The sequence below is a fragment of the Lathamus discolor genome, chromosome 4 (assembly GCF_037157495.1).
Source record: "Lathamus discolor isolate bLatDis1 chromosome 4, bLatDis1.hap1, whole genome shotgun sequence".
Lineage (NCBI taxonomy): Eukaryota > Metazoa > Chordata > Aves > Psittaciformes > Psittacidae > Lathamus > Lathamus discolor.
In genome coordinates, this window is record NC_088887.1 from 49,234,159 (window position 1) to 49,249,044 (window position 14,886).

A 14,886-nucleotide genomic window follows, 5' to 3' on the forward strand; every position below is an offset into this window, starting at 1 on the left:
AGATTATCAATACTAATTCTCAAGAAGGGGCCCAGTTTAAACAGTGCAGACTATGTGTGGGATTGTGCATCTATGTGACATGATAAGCCAAATATTTCACTAGCATAAATCGATGGGGAATGAACTCAGCGTCCAAGATGGGAAAGCCTACTGAATGTATCACTGTTTTTTCTCTTGTTCCTTTCCAATGCTAACTACTTTTAGGGTTTTTCTGGCATCTGAGATTGCTAGGAAGAAGATAGATAGTCCATTATGGTTTCTTTTGGAAGTACAAAAGTTGTAATTATCCAAAAATCACAGTGCTAACCCACATTATCATTTCCTGATGTCAGTGATGTTGCTCATAGCCCAAATAGAGGAAAACAAATACTCCTCTTTGAGTTGAAGAATAGTTCTGGAACATATGAGAGGTCAGTGTTAAAAAACCTTCCAACTTCATTTAAGTATGAACCTGATATTTATCTCTGGGTATGGAATCCATTCTTATCTAAGATATTTAGAAAAAATACATTAATAGCAGCAGTAAATGGAAGAGGTAAGAATGAACTACTTAAATTTACTATGTTGACATTTGTTATTGATGAGTTCTATGTGAACATTTCTTGTAGGCAATAACATTAACCACCCTCATAGTGAAGAATTTCTTCCTAGCATCTACTAAACTTGTAAAAAAAAGGGTAAAACTACCCTTTTCCAGTTTAAAGTCATTCCCCCTTGCCCTATCACTACTTGCCCTTGTAAAAGTCCCTCTCCACATTTCTTGTAGGCTCCTTTTAGGTACTGGAAGGCTGCCCTGAGGTCTTCCTGGAGCCTTCTCTTCTCCAGGCTGAACAATCCCAACTCTCCCAGCCTTTGTAGGAGAGGTGCTTCAGCCCTCTGATTATCTTCATTATCTGAGACTGTAAGAGGTTCTGTGTCTTCATTTGATGCTGCAGGATGGCCAGAAATTAATGCCTTGGGAAGATTTTGTGACAACACACTAGTCAGTGCTGCTGTGCTGTAGTAAGAGGGTGCCCAGCTGGAGCAGTTCAGTCTGTGGTGTCTGAGGTAGTAAGGCCATGCCCTGCTGACTGGGGCTGCTGCACTTTGCACTTCTTTTAACTTTCTATGCTTTTAGTTTTGAATGCCTTTAAGTTGTGCATAGCTACTTTTATGGCTAATGTGTGTAAAGATAAGCAATGTCCTTTTGGATGCTGAACAGTCTGTGCTCTAGCAAGTGTTTAGAAGAACATTCTAAGTGAGATTATTGTAGTAGTCTCAGAGGAGTCAAACCAAAGACATAAGGTGGTATTTACTGTTCCTGTTTTGGCTCTTAGGTAGATTGGAACAAAATTAGGTGCCTCTCTTCAGATGTTTTATACCCCAGATAACTGTGGTGAGATTGATTTGACCAGAGATCCACCACACTGATACCTTTCCTGATCTTTTGGGCCTGGGGTGGCTAGGCAATTTGTCAATACCACTATGATGCATCAATATCAGAGGTACTTTTTTTTATTATTATTACTAGAATTCAAATCCTATTGGAGATGCATTTTTTTGGTATAAAAATGACTTCTAATAATATAACTCATTCCTCTTTCTATACAATAGTACTTGTGAAGGCATGAGTTAGTTAATCTCAGTGTGTTCAGTCCACATTAGGAAATTGTACAGCTTTAAAAATAGAAAAATCCTTAAAATAATACATGTTCTTGCTTTAGACAAACCCAGAGATGTTTGCTGACCATGTAAAGGCGTGTATTCTTTTTTCTCTTGATATTTAGAGTAAAAGAATTGGAAAAGCTAGTCCTAAGCCAGTGACTCTTACAACGAATGCAGGGATATATCTTCTAATTTACAGAATACCGTCATCTCATTTTACAGGTTCTCTGTCAATGCTGTCTAATTCAGAAGATGCTGATTCAGCTAGAACATCTTTTTGACCTCAAAGAGAGAAAAAGAGTCTTGTTAATGATTATTAGAGTTCGGTTTTAATATTTTTGTTCCTATTACCATGCCAGTGCCAGTTCTACACTCACATGTTTTGCAAGGTCAAGGAGACAGTTTGTGAATGGGTGTGAATACAAGCTGCGGTTCTTAGAACAAATGAGTCTTGACGCACTGACCTCAAGCTGAAATTCAGCTTGCTTAGATCAGCAAAATTCCAGATAGCTTTTTTGTAAATCTATCTTGAAATCCATTTTCTGGTACTAAGTATTCACATTTCTTCTGAGCTATTTGTCCAAAACTGTTGAAATAGGTTTTCCAGTTTTCACCACATATAAAGTGCGTGAGACAGCATTCACCTATGAAAACCAGCCACCTCTATAATGAAACATGGCAGCTTGCTAGAGCACAATACAATGTTCTGTATGGGCATAAAGAAGAGCAAATAACTTATTCTAATTTAACTACATAGGGAATTTTAGGTCAGTAGAAGGTAATTACCCAAAAATTGACTTGGCCCGAATGTACAGGCTAACATCTGTATTATTGCAAAATAAATGCCACAGATGTTTTAATAACAAATAACAGATGCGCTCAGTGCTTGGGTTTCAGATCTCATCTAAAAATATTCCTCTTATAGGTGACCCTTTCCACCACCCCTTCCCCAGTCCTATACAGAGCACTTACTTGCTAGCTGTTCAGACTGCTACACAACTCCTTGCCAGCTTCCTATAGTTCAGCTTTGCTTTTAAGAACTGCCACTTTATTTATGATAACTGGCACTGCAGCTCTTTACATGCAAGTCAAAAAGTACAGTCAACTACATGACCAGAGAGTATAGCTGGGAGCACAGGCCCAGTGCAAGACAGCCGTTTACAATAATCTTGTATTTGTGTTGAAGGCAACAGTTTTCAGCAGATCTGGGTGAGTCAGTGGAAATGAATACTCAATGTCTTGATAAACACACAAACACAGATGTCAGAAAGCAGCAGCAAAGACACCACTATTGTTCTGGGGTGCTGTGCACTAAGTTTTCATTAAACAGGTATTTTTTTAAGAGAATAGCAATGTTAAACTGACGGTGTAGGTCTTTGTAGGGAGTGTTCTTCCCTGGGAGCAGGGAACGGTCACATATATCACTCAGGTGGAAGATGCAGTGACTGTGCTTAATGCTGCTGTGCAGTCACGGTGCTGAGGCTGGACTTGAGGCCACTTTGGCCGACTTGGGCATGACCCAAACAGTAGTCAGATGGGGAATCGCAGGTGCATCCTCCACTTTGTAGCATGTCGAATGCTGCGTTTGCCTGACACATAGATAGGCCCTCATACTTCGGGCAGCTTCCAGCTGTATCACCATACAGTGATGTCTCACGGCTGGCACCACAGTTTTGGCACCTGAGGTGGCTTGCTGCAAAGGCACGTGGCTTGTGCTCACCAGCTGAACTCATTCAGGCTGTCTATAGGAGTGATTTGGGATTCACACTTGAATGGCCAGCCAGCTGAGGCTGATCATCAGCAGCAATGCCATTGATGTCTGCCAGGTTCCCTGGGGACCAGGGAACAGCAAACCCTGCATTTGTCAAATAGCTCTGAGGGCTGTGATGGAAAAGGTGAGGAAGTGGATATCCTTCCTTCAGACTTTACATGGACACAAATCCTGCACATCAGTGTGGTGCTGGGCACTATCAAACCCTGGAACATCTCTGTGTGCTACTGTTTTCCTAAGTACTCTCGGCTGCTCTCTGTAATGTGCTGCCTTTTTCTGCAAGTGCTCCATGTGCTGCACTGGTGGAAGGCTTTAAAGGTACTGGCTTTCTAACTTACCCCTTCCCTTCCAGAGGACATCTTTGTCAGCATTGGAGCGGTCAGAACAGCAGATCAGGAGAGCATCCAGCCTGGAAGAGCTGCTTCGCATCACTCACTCTGAGGACTGGAAGCTGTGGAAATGCAGGCTAAAACTTAAGAGTCTGGCCAATTTAGACTCCCGCTCTGCATCACATCGCTCTACCAGATTTGCTGCTGCTTTCTATGATATTGATACACTGAAAGGTAGGTGCAGGTTTGCAGCTGAGTCTGATCTTGGCTTCAGGACCACTGATTCTTGTGCAGTAAAGTGTTAAGTACCAGGGTTTCCTAGAATACACCCGTACTGGGAACAACAGAGCATTCATGGAAAATGAGTTTGTATGAAAAAATGTCAGGCAGCAGCCTGAGTATGCCTCCCTGTTTTGTGTCCAAATCAGGTTTATTTTTCTCTATATACTCTCCAAAGAGAAGATGTATTATGTATAGGTTTGTCAGCTCAAAGAATGGAGGAGAAGTCAATGTGCAAAGAGCAGGTTGGAATGGCTGACTGAGGGACCAGCCAGCAGCATTGTCCTAAATCTCAGAATTTGCTTGCAGGCAGAAACACAAGCTTTACCACTGGCATAGAAATCCCTTCTTTTATTCGGTGTGCTCTGATATGAGGCACTGCATCAGCAGCAGAATTGCAGAGTAAGAAGGTATTGCCCTAATATCAATCTATTTGAGGAAGTATATCCAGAAAGAAGTAAATCTTGAAACAATAAACCAACATCTGAATGCAGGCAATCACAATCTATTCCCTCATCTGCTGCAAAAATTAATATTGTTCTTTCTAGGTGAAAGATTCAAGATGCATTATATATTCATAGGCATAAAGGCTCAGTTACTACACTTTGGTCTATGAAATGGATATCCAACAGCAAATCTACCCTGTAGACTAATGAAGGATAGACCAAGCGAGTAATTTTTTTGTTCAGTCTTTACCCTGAAGTGATATAATCATATCAATTTCCTTTGGGGAAAACAGATATTGCTGATCTTGTTCCAGTAACACTTTCACAATAACCACAGCCATATTTGCACACCATTACTCAGCTGAATTATGGCCCAGAAAAGGCCTTAATTTGCTTCTCTGAGCCACAGCACAGAAATGCAGCTATGAGTGCCAGTCTGAAGAGGGTTTTAAACTTCTCATAGAAATTTTGTACAGAAAAAAACTAAACCAAATACACATTGGAATAACAATAAAAAGGGCTTTAATTAATGAGAAGCATTTTGTTTACATAGCTGTACATGTCTACACAGCAACATTAACTATTGAGTTATTAGAAGTATTATCCAGTGTCAAGTCCTGTAATTCTCTACCCACCACTGCTCATTTAGTGAGCACGAGCATTTCTGAAAAATTAGAATATTCCTATTGTCAAAACAACAAGACAATAGAGGATGTTATCAAATGTTACTGAGGAACTGCATATTGCAATGGGCTTTTTTTTCAGTGGCACAATAATTTAACAGTTCAGGTAATAAAATCAGACTACTATTGTCATATAGATGTAATTTTCTGCTTGGAACAGCCATTAAGTCACTTCCTACTTTCCCTTTAGAAGTCTAACTCTAGACACAGAGATGTTAGCTTTCTCAAAGTCAAGGCACTGAAAGTTAGGTTAAAAAAAGCCTAACAGGTCATATTCTCCATTCTGCCATCCAAAGTGGAATTACCCCAGAACAGAAACTACTTTTGTTCTAATATCCTAATAAGTTCAGGGTACTAAAGCTCCTTTTGAAAAACAAGCTTATAAACATGTATTTTTTTTCCCCACACCCTTTCCAGTCATTAAGCAATGACCTTTTTGCCAAGGGCATCTGTTTTGTTTTAGTAAAGTGTTTTGACAAGAAGGCTGGGTCAAGGCTGCTCATTGCTTCACTGCTAGATCATCTTCCATAGCACCCCAAACTCCTGCAGGGTAAATTCAGGAGTTTCTCTTCCTCTTTTCTAGAGCTTTAAAGATAAATACATTGAAATTTCATGTCACTCTGTCTAACCACAGCCTCCCCGAGCAGCTCCGCTCACCTAGGACTGCAGTGCTCTCAAGCTAGACTCTCTATCAGAGCCAAATATCTCAGCAGCTGCCCTGTGCTCGCTCACCAAAAATATCAGGTTGAACAAAATGTGACATCCACCTCTTTGTGACCGCCCCTTCCTATAACAGCCCTTCTGCTAAAGAAGTGGTTAAGAAACTGAGGATGTGTGCAGTTGGAAAGGTCATCACTGCTTACACTCATTGAAGTGACATCTGAAGTGATTACATGCACATACCTTAATGAGTCTGGCAAGCAGTTTATTTTCTATTTTGAGTCCTAGTATTAGATTGCTGTTTTGATAGACTAATATTATCTAAAACATTACATAAAGTTCTATTGATTTTAGTGATTCTTCTCTTAGTTTATTGTAAAATCATAATTCAGACCCCAAGCTCTTATTTCTTGTGTTTTTTTACAACTAGAAAGTGGAGTGAATCAACTTTTGGGAAGGACTTTGCAGGAATAAACAAGCTGATTTAAATATACAGAGTTGGTTGAAGAAAAAGCTAAACATAAAAGGAAAGTCAGGTAGGAAAGATAGAAAGAAATGGTCACCTGAAGAAAAAGTATAGCATGTGGATTAAAAGTGCTCCAGATTTTTTACATTTTCATTTTCAGAACTTCCCTGTAAATGTATCCACTGCTTGCACAATAGTAGGGTGGTGGGCTGCAATGGGATAGCAATTGTCTTGATAGTATAGAAGTTGCTTTTGAGCTTTCAGAAGCCTGATGGAGGGGGCCAGACAGGAAAAATGTTTTTTGTGATTTTAAGAGGTACTAAAGAATAAGCACTGGTGACTTTTGAGTAATTCCATAACAGGTAAGCAAAAGCCAAAAAAAGCAGGGCCACCTCTTAATAAGACTCGAGATAATATTATGTAAATGTCACTGTTTTCTCCCTCTGGTTCAGTCAGTTAATGCATTTTTCCTTCTCACAGTCAGAATTTGACAGATCAATCTAAAATAAATTACTAGTCTACAACAACTCGGTATTTGAAAGATGCCACAGTGTTTTGAATAGATAAATCATGCTTGAATTCATATTCCCGTTATTCAGACTTGAACCCCCTGATGGTACTGAGGTGTGAGAGTGTTTGTCTTGGATTTCATTAGACATTTTGGAAACAGTGTTCTCTGGCTGACATCCAGTAGGAGTATTAATACCCTCTGACCAGAATCTGTTAATCATTAATGTGCTCTTGCAGTCAGGCCCAGGCTCTGCTCAGTGTGTGCTGGGGTTCACACAAAGAGAGGATAAAATGACAATAAAGAGGTCTGCCCTGGAGAAAAGGAGAACAGGGTGGTGGCCAGCTTTGTCAGTCACCGTGGAGCTGACTCTCAGCCAGGGGAAATCAATGCAGCTCTATTTAAACCACTGGAATTAATGGAGATTTTGGTCATCTGCATTGAAAGCTAAAGGCGGATACATGCAAAAACCTCTCTGCCAGTGCAGCTGGTGTAAATTACTGGGGTAATTTTGCACTCAGACTCTCTCCGGTCCTTAGATCGATCAGAGTAAGTGCAAATCGATCCAAGTAAGTGCAAATGGCCTGCCAGCACTTAATTTTTATTTATATAATGCTTCTGCCTCACTAATCAGAGGTTTAACTTTGCCATGATTGCTCATAAAAGTGGTGTTTTCTCCAGTCATAGATGAGGAATGGCAAAAGACTCAGTGTGTGCCAAGGGAAACCTGTGTGGAAGTTGCCAAAGAGCTGGGTACAACGACCAACAAATTTTTCAAGCCTCCTTGTGTGAATGTGTTCAGATGCGGGGGCTGCTGCAATGAGGAGAGTCTGAGCTGCATGAATACAAGTACAACTTACGTGTCGAAAACGGTAAATGAGGCTATTCATCTGTTTTCTTTCTACACTGGCCATCCAAAAAGGGAGGGGAAGGAGGATGTTTGGTTTCAGAGATCCTGTTATGAAAGATCTGTCTGCACTATCATAACAAACAGTAGAATTAATTTTTTATCCATGCGGAGTGAATGCAGGCATGTGCAATGGCAATTTTACATTCATATTGCAATGTTAAAAATGGATATATATGTGCAGAGATGGAAAATCAGGCCCTGAGAAAGTGGCTGCAGGCTCACATGATGTAAAGAAGTTTAATCCTTCTTTAATGTATTGTCACTTGGACCTGGGACCTCTGAAGCGTATTAGCTCATGGGAATCCTCTGCACCAAAGGGCTAAGAAAGACTCTGGAAAATTTTGCTGTGTGAGACAGGAGTCTAAGTGCTGCATATTCAAAATTACTATCAGTGCCAAAAAGACTGGCTAATAATTTTGGATGTACAGTTTTGCCAGCCTAAAAAGGAGACATTTTCAGCAGGAGAGACCAGATGCTCTCAATCTGAGTGCCTCACGATCTGAATGTGCCAAATCACAAATATCTTTGGAAATGAAAGGCTTAAAACAGTAGTCAATTACTGCTTAGGTACAACAGGTGACAAATACCTGAGTTTTAATGACCAATGCCAAAAAGTGACCATAAAGAGAATAGCAAGAAAGTTTCTTTCTGTAGACTCCCTGTAGCGTCTATGTACAGGGATATCTTGCTCCAGTAGGTGAATGAGCAGAGCTCCAAGTTTAGTGCTTTCAATCAGCACTATAGATGAAACCACCTGTGTTCACACCTGCAGAAGGAGCACAGGAGACTGGTCCTCCTTGATTAACCTTCATTTTGTGCATCCCTACTTATAGTTGATAAAACCTTCTGACTTGGAGTAAAACACTAAATTTTACTTATGAAAAAGGCTTTTCTTTAAATCAGAACAAAGATGGAGGGCAGTTGATTTGAAAAGAAAATTGAAGTCCTCATGGGCAGCAAGTCAAATTCATGTCTGTATTGGTTTCAGGTTTGTTGGAATCTAATTCCACTGTGTCTAGTTGTACTGGAATATAGCTCGAGTGAAATAAATCAGGGCCAATCAGGGCCTGTCCTTCTTGCATCAATGTTCATTAATTGTTTTCATTCCACACCAGGAGAAAGCTGTGCTGGCCACACACAAAAGACATCTGGTCAGCTCAGGGAGCTAGGTCAGGCTAAAATGTATTTATTTATTTATGTGGCTTTGAAGCAGCAGTTTACAAGTTTGTTGAAAAAGTGCAGTTTTGCAGAGTGTAACATTCCTTCAGCATTCTTCAAAATAACCGTTCCCTCAAAAGTCCCCAGCTAAGTCCCACTCCTGGATACACCACCATCAGTCCAGATTTACTCCTCTAAAATGAATGGAATTACTCCCATATTAGTGACAGTATCTTTTTTTCCTTGTCATAAAATATCCTCTGAAGGATATTCATGTCACCTGAAGTCAGACACTGTGACACCTAAATTCAAATGTCCAAGCAGTCTGTCTTAGGAATACATTTCAATGCCTACATGTGGCTGCAGCGTTAAGCCAAGACATGCTGGCACGCAAAGATGTAACCTATGTGTGCCTTCATTTTCATGGGAAGAAAGCTGGCTTGGGGAAGCTACAGGCGGGGGGTGGGTCACTTCAACAGCTCTGACATGTAGCTGCCCAAGGAACCAGGGCTTCCACAAGGCTAAACAAAAATCAACCTAAGCAATCTGCATGCACTGCAGTTAGGCTGCTTGGTTCCTTAGGCTCCTGCTATAATCAAGAGAGAGATGTTTCCAGGGCAATTCCCTGCAAGAACACAGCTGAAGTGGAATGAACTCTATTTACTCCTGTTTCTTACATCTCTGAAGAGGCTGCAGAGGTGAAATTAGGCGACTAAACATGCATGCTGGGATTATACCCTAGGACAGTTAAATAGCTGTCTCCATAAGCGATTGAAATTCAACTGATGATATAAATGAGGACAAAGTTTCCAACCCCTGTATTTTCCATTTGACCCAAGCATTCAGAAGAACTTTTGAGTGTGTTTGCAAATAATTTTGAGTGCTCTTGGGTGCTCAACAGCTGGTAATACAGCACTGGAACCACCATTGTGGCAATTTCCTTTCTTGGTGGGCATTGCTTACTTTTCAAAACCGTCAGCGCCCACTTGCTCATGGTAACTACCTCTGGAAAAAGAACGAGGGTGGGAAAAGTGGTGGCAAAGAATAAGAGGTTTTGAATTAAAACTCCAAATTTTAATTGTATAATGGAAACTGAAAAGTAAATGTTATTTCACCCACCTAGCTCTTTGAGATCTCAGTTCCCTTGACAAGTGTTCCTGAGCCCGTACCAATCAAAATTGCTAATCACACAGGCTGTAAGTGTCTATCAAATACCCAGCGCCATCAGTATGCCATCATACGAAGATCTGTGCAGTACCCAGAAGAAGATGGGTAAGTTCCCTCATTTACAATTTCTGATTTGGTCATTAAAATGGTCCACTCACTTCATGTTATCCCAACATGATTGTCACTCTCCGTTAGAAAGCTTCAACTAAACCTTGTGAATCAGAAGTGAGTGGATGCCAGAATTCAACAAATAACAGGCTAGTTCAGCAGCATCTGGAAGCATTAAGACATTTAGGTGCTTGAGTGGGAGCTCAAGTGCACATATTATCACTATGCTCCACTGGGGCTATCTAGGTATGTGCGCATATACTTTTTCAGCCTGACATGAGCAACTCTGTTCATGCATTATTTAGGCAGGGCACAAGTGGGCTTGAGTGCTGTGCTCAAACTAAAGCCCTCTGCCAAACCTCATGGCATGTCAGGTAAGCGTCAGTGTGAATCATGGCTTCTCGCTTTCTGGTCCAGTCCTGGTTTGCATCTTTCAGGCTCATTGGCTGGAGAAAAGTCATCTCACATCTAATCCAAAATATGATATAAAATACCTGTAGTCCTGGTGAGAACAGGCTATGTTAATTTAACAAAGACTCTAGAAACACAGATAGCTTGAGTGACTCACTGAAAGTCAGATGTCTGTCCAGCTCTGCATATAGGCTTGCCACTACAACTGCCCTTCAGGTAGACAACTGGGCTAGGGGAGAGGTGGCATTGCAGCAAAGCCACTTGAGCCTTCAATCAGCCTGCTGACCCCTCAGAGTCTTCTTCCTACACGAATACAGATAAACCTCAGCCGCCTTCTTCCAGTTTGTGAGTTCCTCTTCCAGAGCAAAGTGCCTGAAAGTCAAACTGGTCCCTCTAAAACTGAGAAAAGTCCACTGTACATTCTTAAGCATGGGCAACGTATAAACTGGAGCTGCACTTTCTGGCAGCTTGGCAAAATTGAATACAGTTACATGGCAGAAATAATTTAAGACAAAGACTACCCTGGGTGGGATAGAACTCTTTTACGGAAAAAGGGAGCTGCAAAACTGTAGCTGTTTCCTAGGGATGTAATCTGAAATACGTGCTGTACCTGTTCTTTCTAGTTGCTGGGAGCCAGACAGCTCAGCCTTGTCAGCAAAACCACCCAGTCCCAAGGTATTCTTTTTGCAGCAGTAACGCACACAGATGCCATAGCTTCATGAAGTACAGCATGCCATCATGCTCATTTTGCCAAATGACTACACTGATGCTTCTATTATTTTTTTATTTTTATTTTTTTTTTTTTAATTCCTATGGGGTTTGGGTTTTTCGGTTTGTTTTTTGTTGTTTTTTTTTTTTTTTCCTTTTCTTCTAGATGCCCCTTTACCAACAAACTTTGTCATAATGGATGGATCTGGGATAGTGACAAATGTGAATGTGTTGTAGATGTACAGCACCCCAACAGAAGAGAAGGTAAAGACGAAATTACAGATGGACACTTATGCTTTACTATCTTCATGCTGGTTTTGTTTCATTATGTTTTTGTTCTATTTTTTAATTGAGAGAGTTAAGTGTTGATTCCACATCCCTAGACAGACTTGGCTTAGAGTGTAGAAACTCATCTGAAAACAAACACTTGTATTTACTTATCCCCATCTCCTGTTTTTTTGCTTGGATGTTTTATTCTCTCTGTATAAGCAATCTGAATGAGAAATAGAAAAGTATTAAAAAGAGTGAAGTAGATACCCTGGAGAATTTTTTATTTTACATAGGCTTTAAACTGTATGATGTGAATTAGGAAAACTTTTGAACTGTTGAAAAGAATTGCCCTGGAATATATTGCATGGAGAAGGTGCTAAATTTTTATTGTGGGAAATCTATAAGAACAGACTTAACCCGGAATAACATAGGCAAAATCCTGCCTGTTATCTGCAGTCAGTGCAAAAGATTATATGACCTTTCAAAGTATTTGACTAGTTTTTATAATAAGATATGTAGGAAGCTTTCAAGCTGATATGCCATACATACTCAGGAGTATGCATATATAACCCTTCAGGTCTGTGGAAGGAAATGTAAAAGGGTAAAATTCATAGAAGTATAGACTACTTCCCTTATCCCTCTGCTTTTCCTGGAAAACTGTAATCTGTCAAAGAAGTTTGTAGGAAATACTCTGTGGGTAACTGTGTAAGTCTAAAGATACTAGCAGTAAACATTAAGAGTAGATAAAAATTCTCCAAGCCCTGTAAAAAGTTTTTTAAACATTTTTTTTTTCTCAGGAAATTGTACTGGTCAAAATAAAATTCACACAGCACTAGAGCAGACAGACACAGAAGGAAGCCTTGCCTTTGTGGTTTAACCTACATGCCACAAGCAAAAGAATAAACGATCCAAGGCAACAGTAAATGCAAGCTGGCAAGCAATTCCTGGACTAGCAAACTAAAATAAATAACTTTATAAAGTGGTCTGTTGATTATAATCTCTAATTTTAATAAGCACGAGATCAGTTTCATAGTTGTTTCTGAAGGATCTGTTCTCACTCTGGATCAGATCATCTAAACATCAGGTTAAGTAGTTAAGCTCAAGTTAGACTTTTCACTCAAGAAAGGATTAGTACTTTATATTTCAGAGTAAATCCAAAGGACTGTGAATACGAAGTCCTCTTAACTCTTAGCCTTTCATAAGGTCAGCTTGGAGCTTTAAGATTCGTGGCTTGTTGAATTATAGCTTTTGTTGACATAGACTCAATATTTCCCCAGATTAAATATCATTCTCTAAAGTACATTGTGTTTGGCAGTGACTGAGACAAAATAATTTAAAATCTGTCTTTGATGTTGAAACAAAGTGAGACCAAAACACCCTATACCACTTCACACATGCCAGACTTTATCACCCCAAGGAAGAGGTTTGTCTTCCAAGAATTTTAGGCAGATTCCTTCCTCCCTTCCAATAGGACGTGGGTTTTATTCTGTCTGGATATTGGTTTTCCAGCATTAAGTAAATAATAATGAAGGTTTCTTTCAAGTAATGTGCAAGCCTCTTCTGGCCACTGAGATCAGAGCTCAGGCTGCAGAGGTCGCAGACATAGGTTACATTCCACATTCCATAGGTTAAATCTAAAAGCTAATTGTAAAACTACAGGAAATTACCTTCCCAATGACACATTATATGCCTTGACCTGTAGCTGGGGATGTGCTGCTAGCATTTTAATAAAGCTTCCAAAAATTGTGGATCCTTTTTTGCAAGGATCAGATTCTTATTGTACTCCAGATGTGTATTTTGAGGGCAGATAAATGAGGTATTAGACAGTGCGATCACTCGACTGGGGTTTTGTTTCTGAACCAAAGTATTTTCTTCCATATTCCACCGAGTAGTCTGCATATGCTCCTTATTGAAGTGCTAGACCAGCTTGCACCTTACTAGATACAGCATTACTTTTGCAAAGTTTCCCCAGTGTATGAATAGTGAAGTATATTCCATGGTGAGTGTGACAGTTTGCATGGATGTACATTTTCATCTGAGGCATAGACTAAATCCTTTTTGAGATTTTCTTTTTAAACCCTCCTGTCCAGTGAAGATTTGTACATTCCAAAACCTAACATTAAACTCTTTTAATATACAGCACCCAAATATTTTTTGCAGGATTCAACCCACAATAAATGGAGGTATTACAGTAAGTGAAATAATCAGTCCAATCCTCTCAAGTCCTTTTTTTCACAGCAAGCTACAACAGAAATTCTGAAGACTAGAATGTGTCAGATAGTACACCTGTGAGTCTTAGTGATTACAAAGAGAGAGTTAGTCTCTTCAAAAGCAGGATTTAGACAAGTAAAGTTTACCACTAATGAGGTATGTACTATTGCAGGACTCCCTCCTCTTGCTGAGCTGGCTATGTGTGGGCAACATATGGAATTTGATGAAGAAAATTGTGAATGCATCTGTAGACAGAAGTGTCCCACAGATTTCTTTCAAAGTAAAGAGAACTGCAGCTGCTATTTGTGTAGGGAGAGCCAGGAGAGCTGCGCTCTAAAACACAAGATATTTCATGCTGAAACCTGCAGGTAAGTGTTCCTTGGCATTCAGTATCTACACTCCAAGATCTGAATTATCTTGCATAGACACTGGAGGTGCAAGTGCTGAACTAGCTAGGAGCTTCACCCAGGACAAAATACCTTCCTTCAGTTAGGGAGATAGTAATAACAGAGATGATATTTACAGTATTTACCTCATAGAAGTAGTCTAAGGTTTACTTAATTAACATGTTTTAAAGAAATCTGAAGAAGGATGCTATTCAACTACCAGTATTTATTAGTTTTTCCCCTAGTCTTAAGGGAATGATGTGCACCTGTGCTATAACTGAAGTTACTGTGTGACACAGAGGATTTACAGTGAGATACTGAGTCTTGCATTTGTTGGTAGGTAGAACCCATCCCATGTTCTCTGCGACTGCTGAATTCAGTCACATAGACATCTAGCGACAAAGGCTCCCTAAGTTGGTACCCACAATATACATTCCTTATTCATTTTGTTCTCAGAGCAAGTGATTGTCTAGAGCTAATGCAATTTTGTATACATACAAACCTACTCAACCAGCCATGATTCCACTGAGAAGCAGGAAAATTGTTCTGGAGATGTTATACTACATGCCTTTCCCTAACCCTTTTGTGTAACTAATTTTGAGGTTTCTTTGCCAAAACTTGGGTAGAAAATGCCCTCTTAAAAAATCTGTTTTCATAGAATCATAGAATCAACTAGGTTGGAAAAGACCTTTAAGATCATCAAGTCCAACCATTACTCTAGAACTGCCAAGACCACCACAAAGCCATGTCACTAAAGGCCTCATCTACACA

At 40.0% G+C, this 14,886-nt stretch overlaps 1 protein-coding gene across 1 annotated transcript in view; it reads left to right on the top strand.

The window, feature by feature from the left end:
* The window catches only part of VEGFD (vascular endothelial growth factor D), a 30,102-nt gene that overhangs the window by 13,307 nt on the left and 1,909 nt on the right, over window positions 1–14,886 (top strand). Inside the window, exons 2-6 of the mRNA XM_065677406.1 lie at window positions 3,768–3,978; window positions 7,468–7,658; window positions 9,978–10,126; window positions 11,415–11,512; window positions 13,902–14,097. Of these exons, the coding sequence (XP_065533478.1) occupies window positions 3,768–3,978; window positions 7,468–7,658; window positions 9,978–10,126; window positions 11,415–11,512; window positions 13,902–14,097 (845 nt within the window). The remainder of the gene's footprint in view (window positions 1–3,767; window positions 3,979–7,467; window positions 7,659–9,977; window positions 10,127–11,414; window positions 11,513–13,901; window positions 14,098–14,886) is intronic.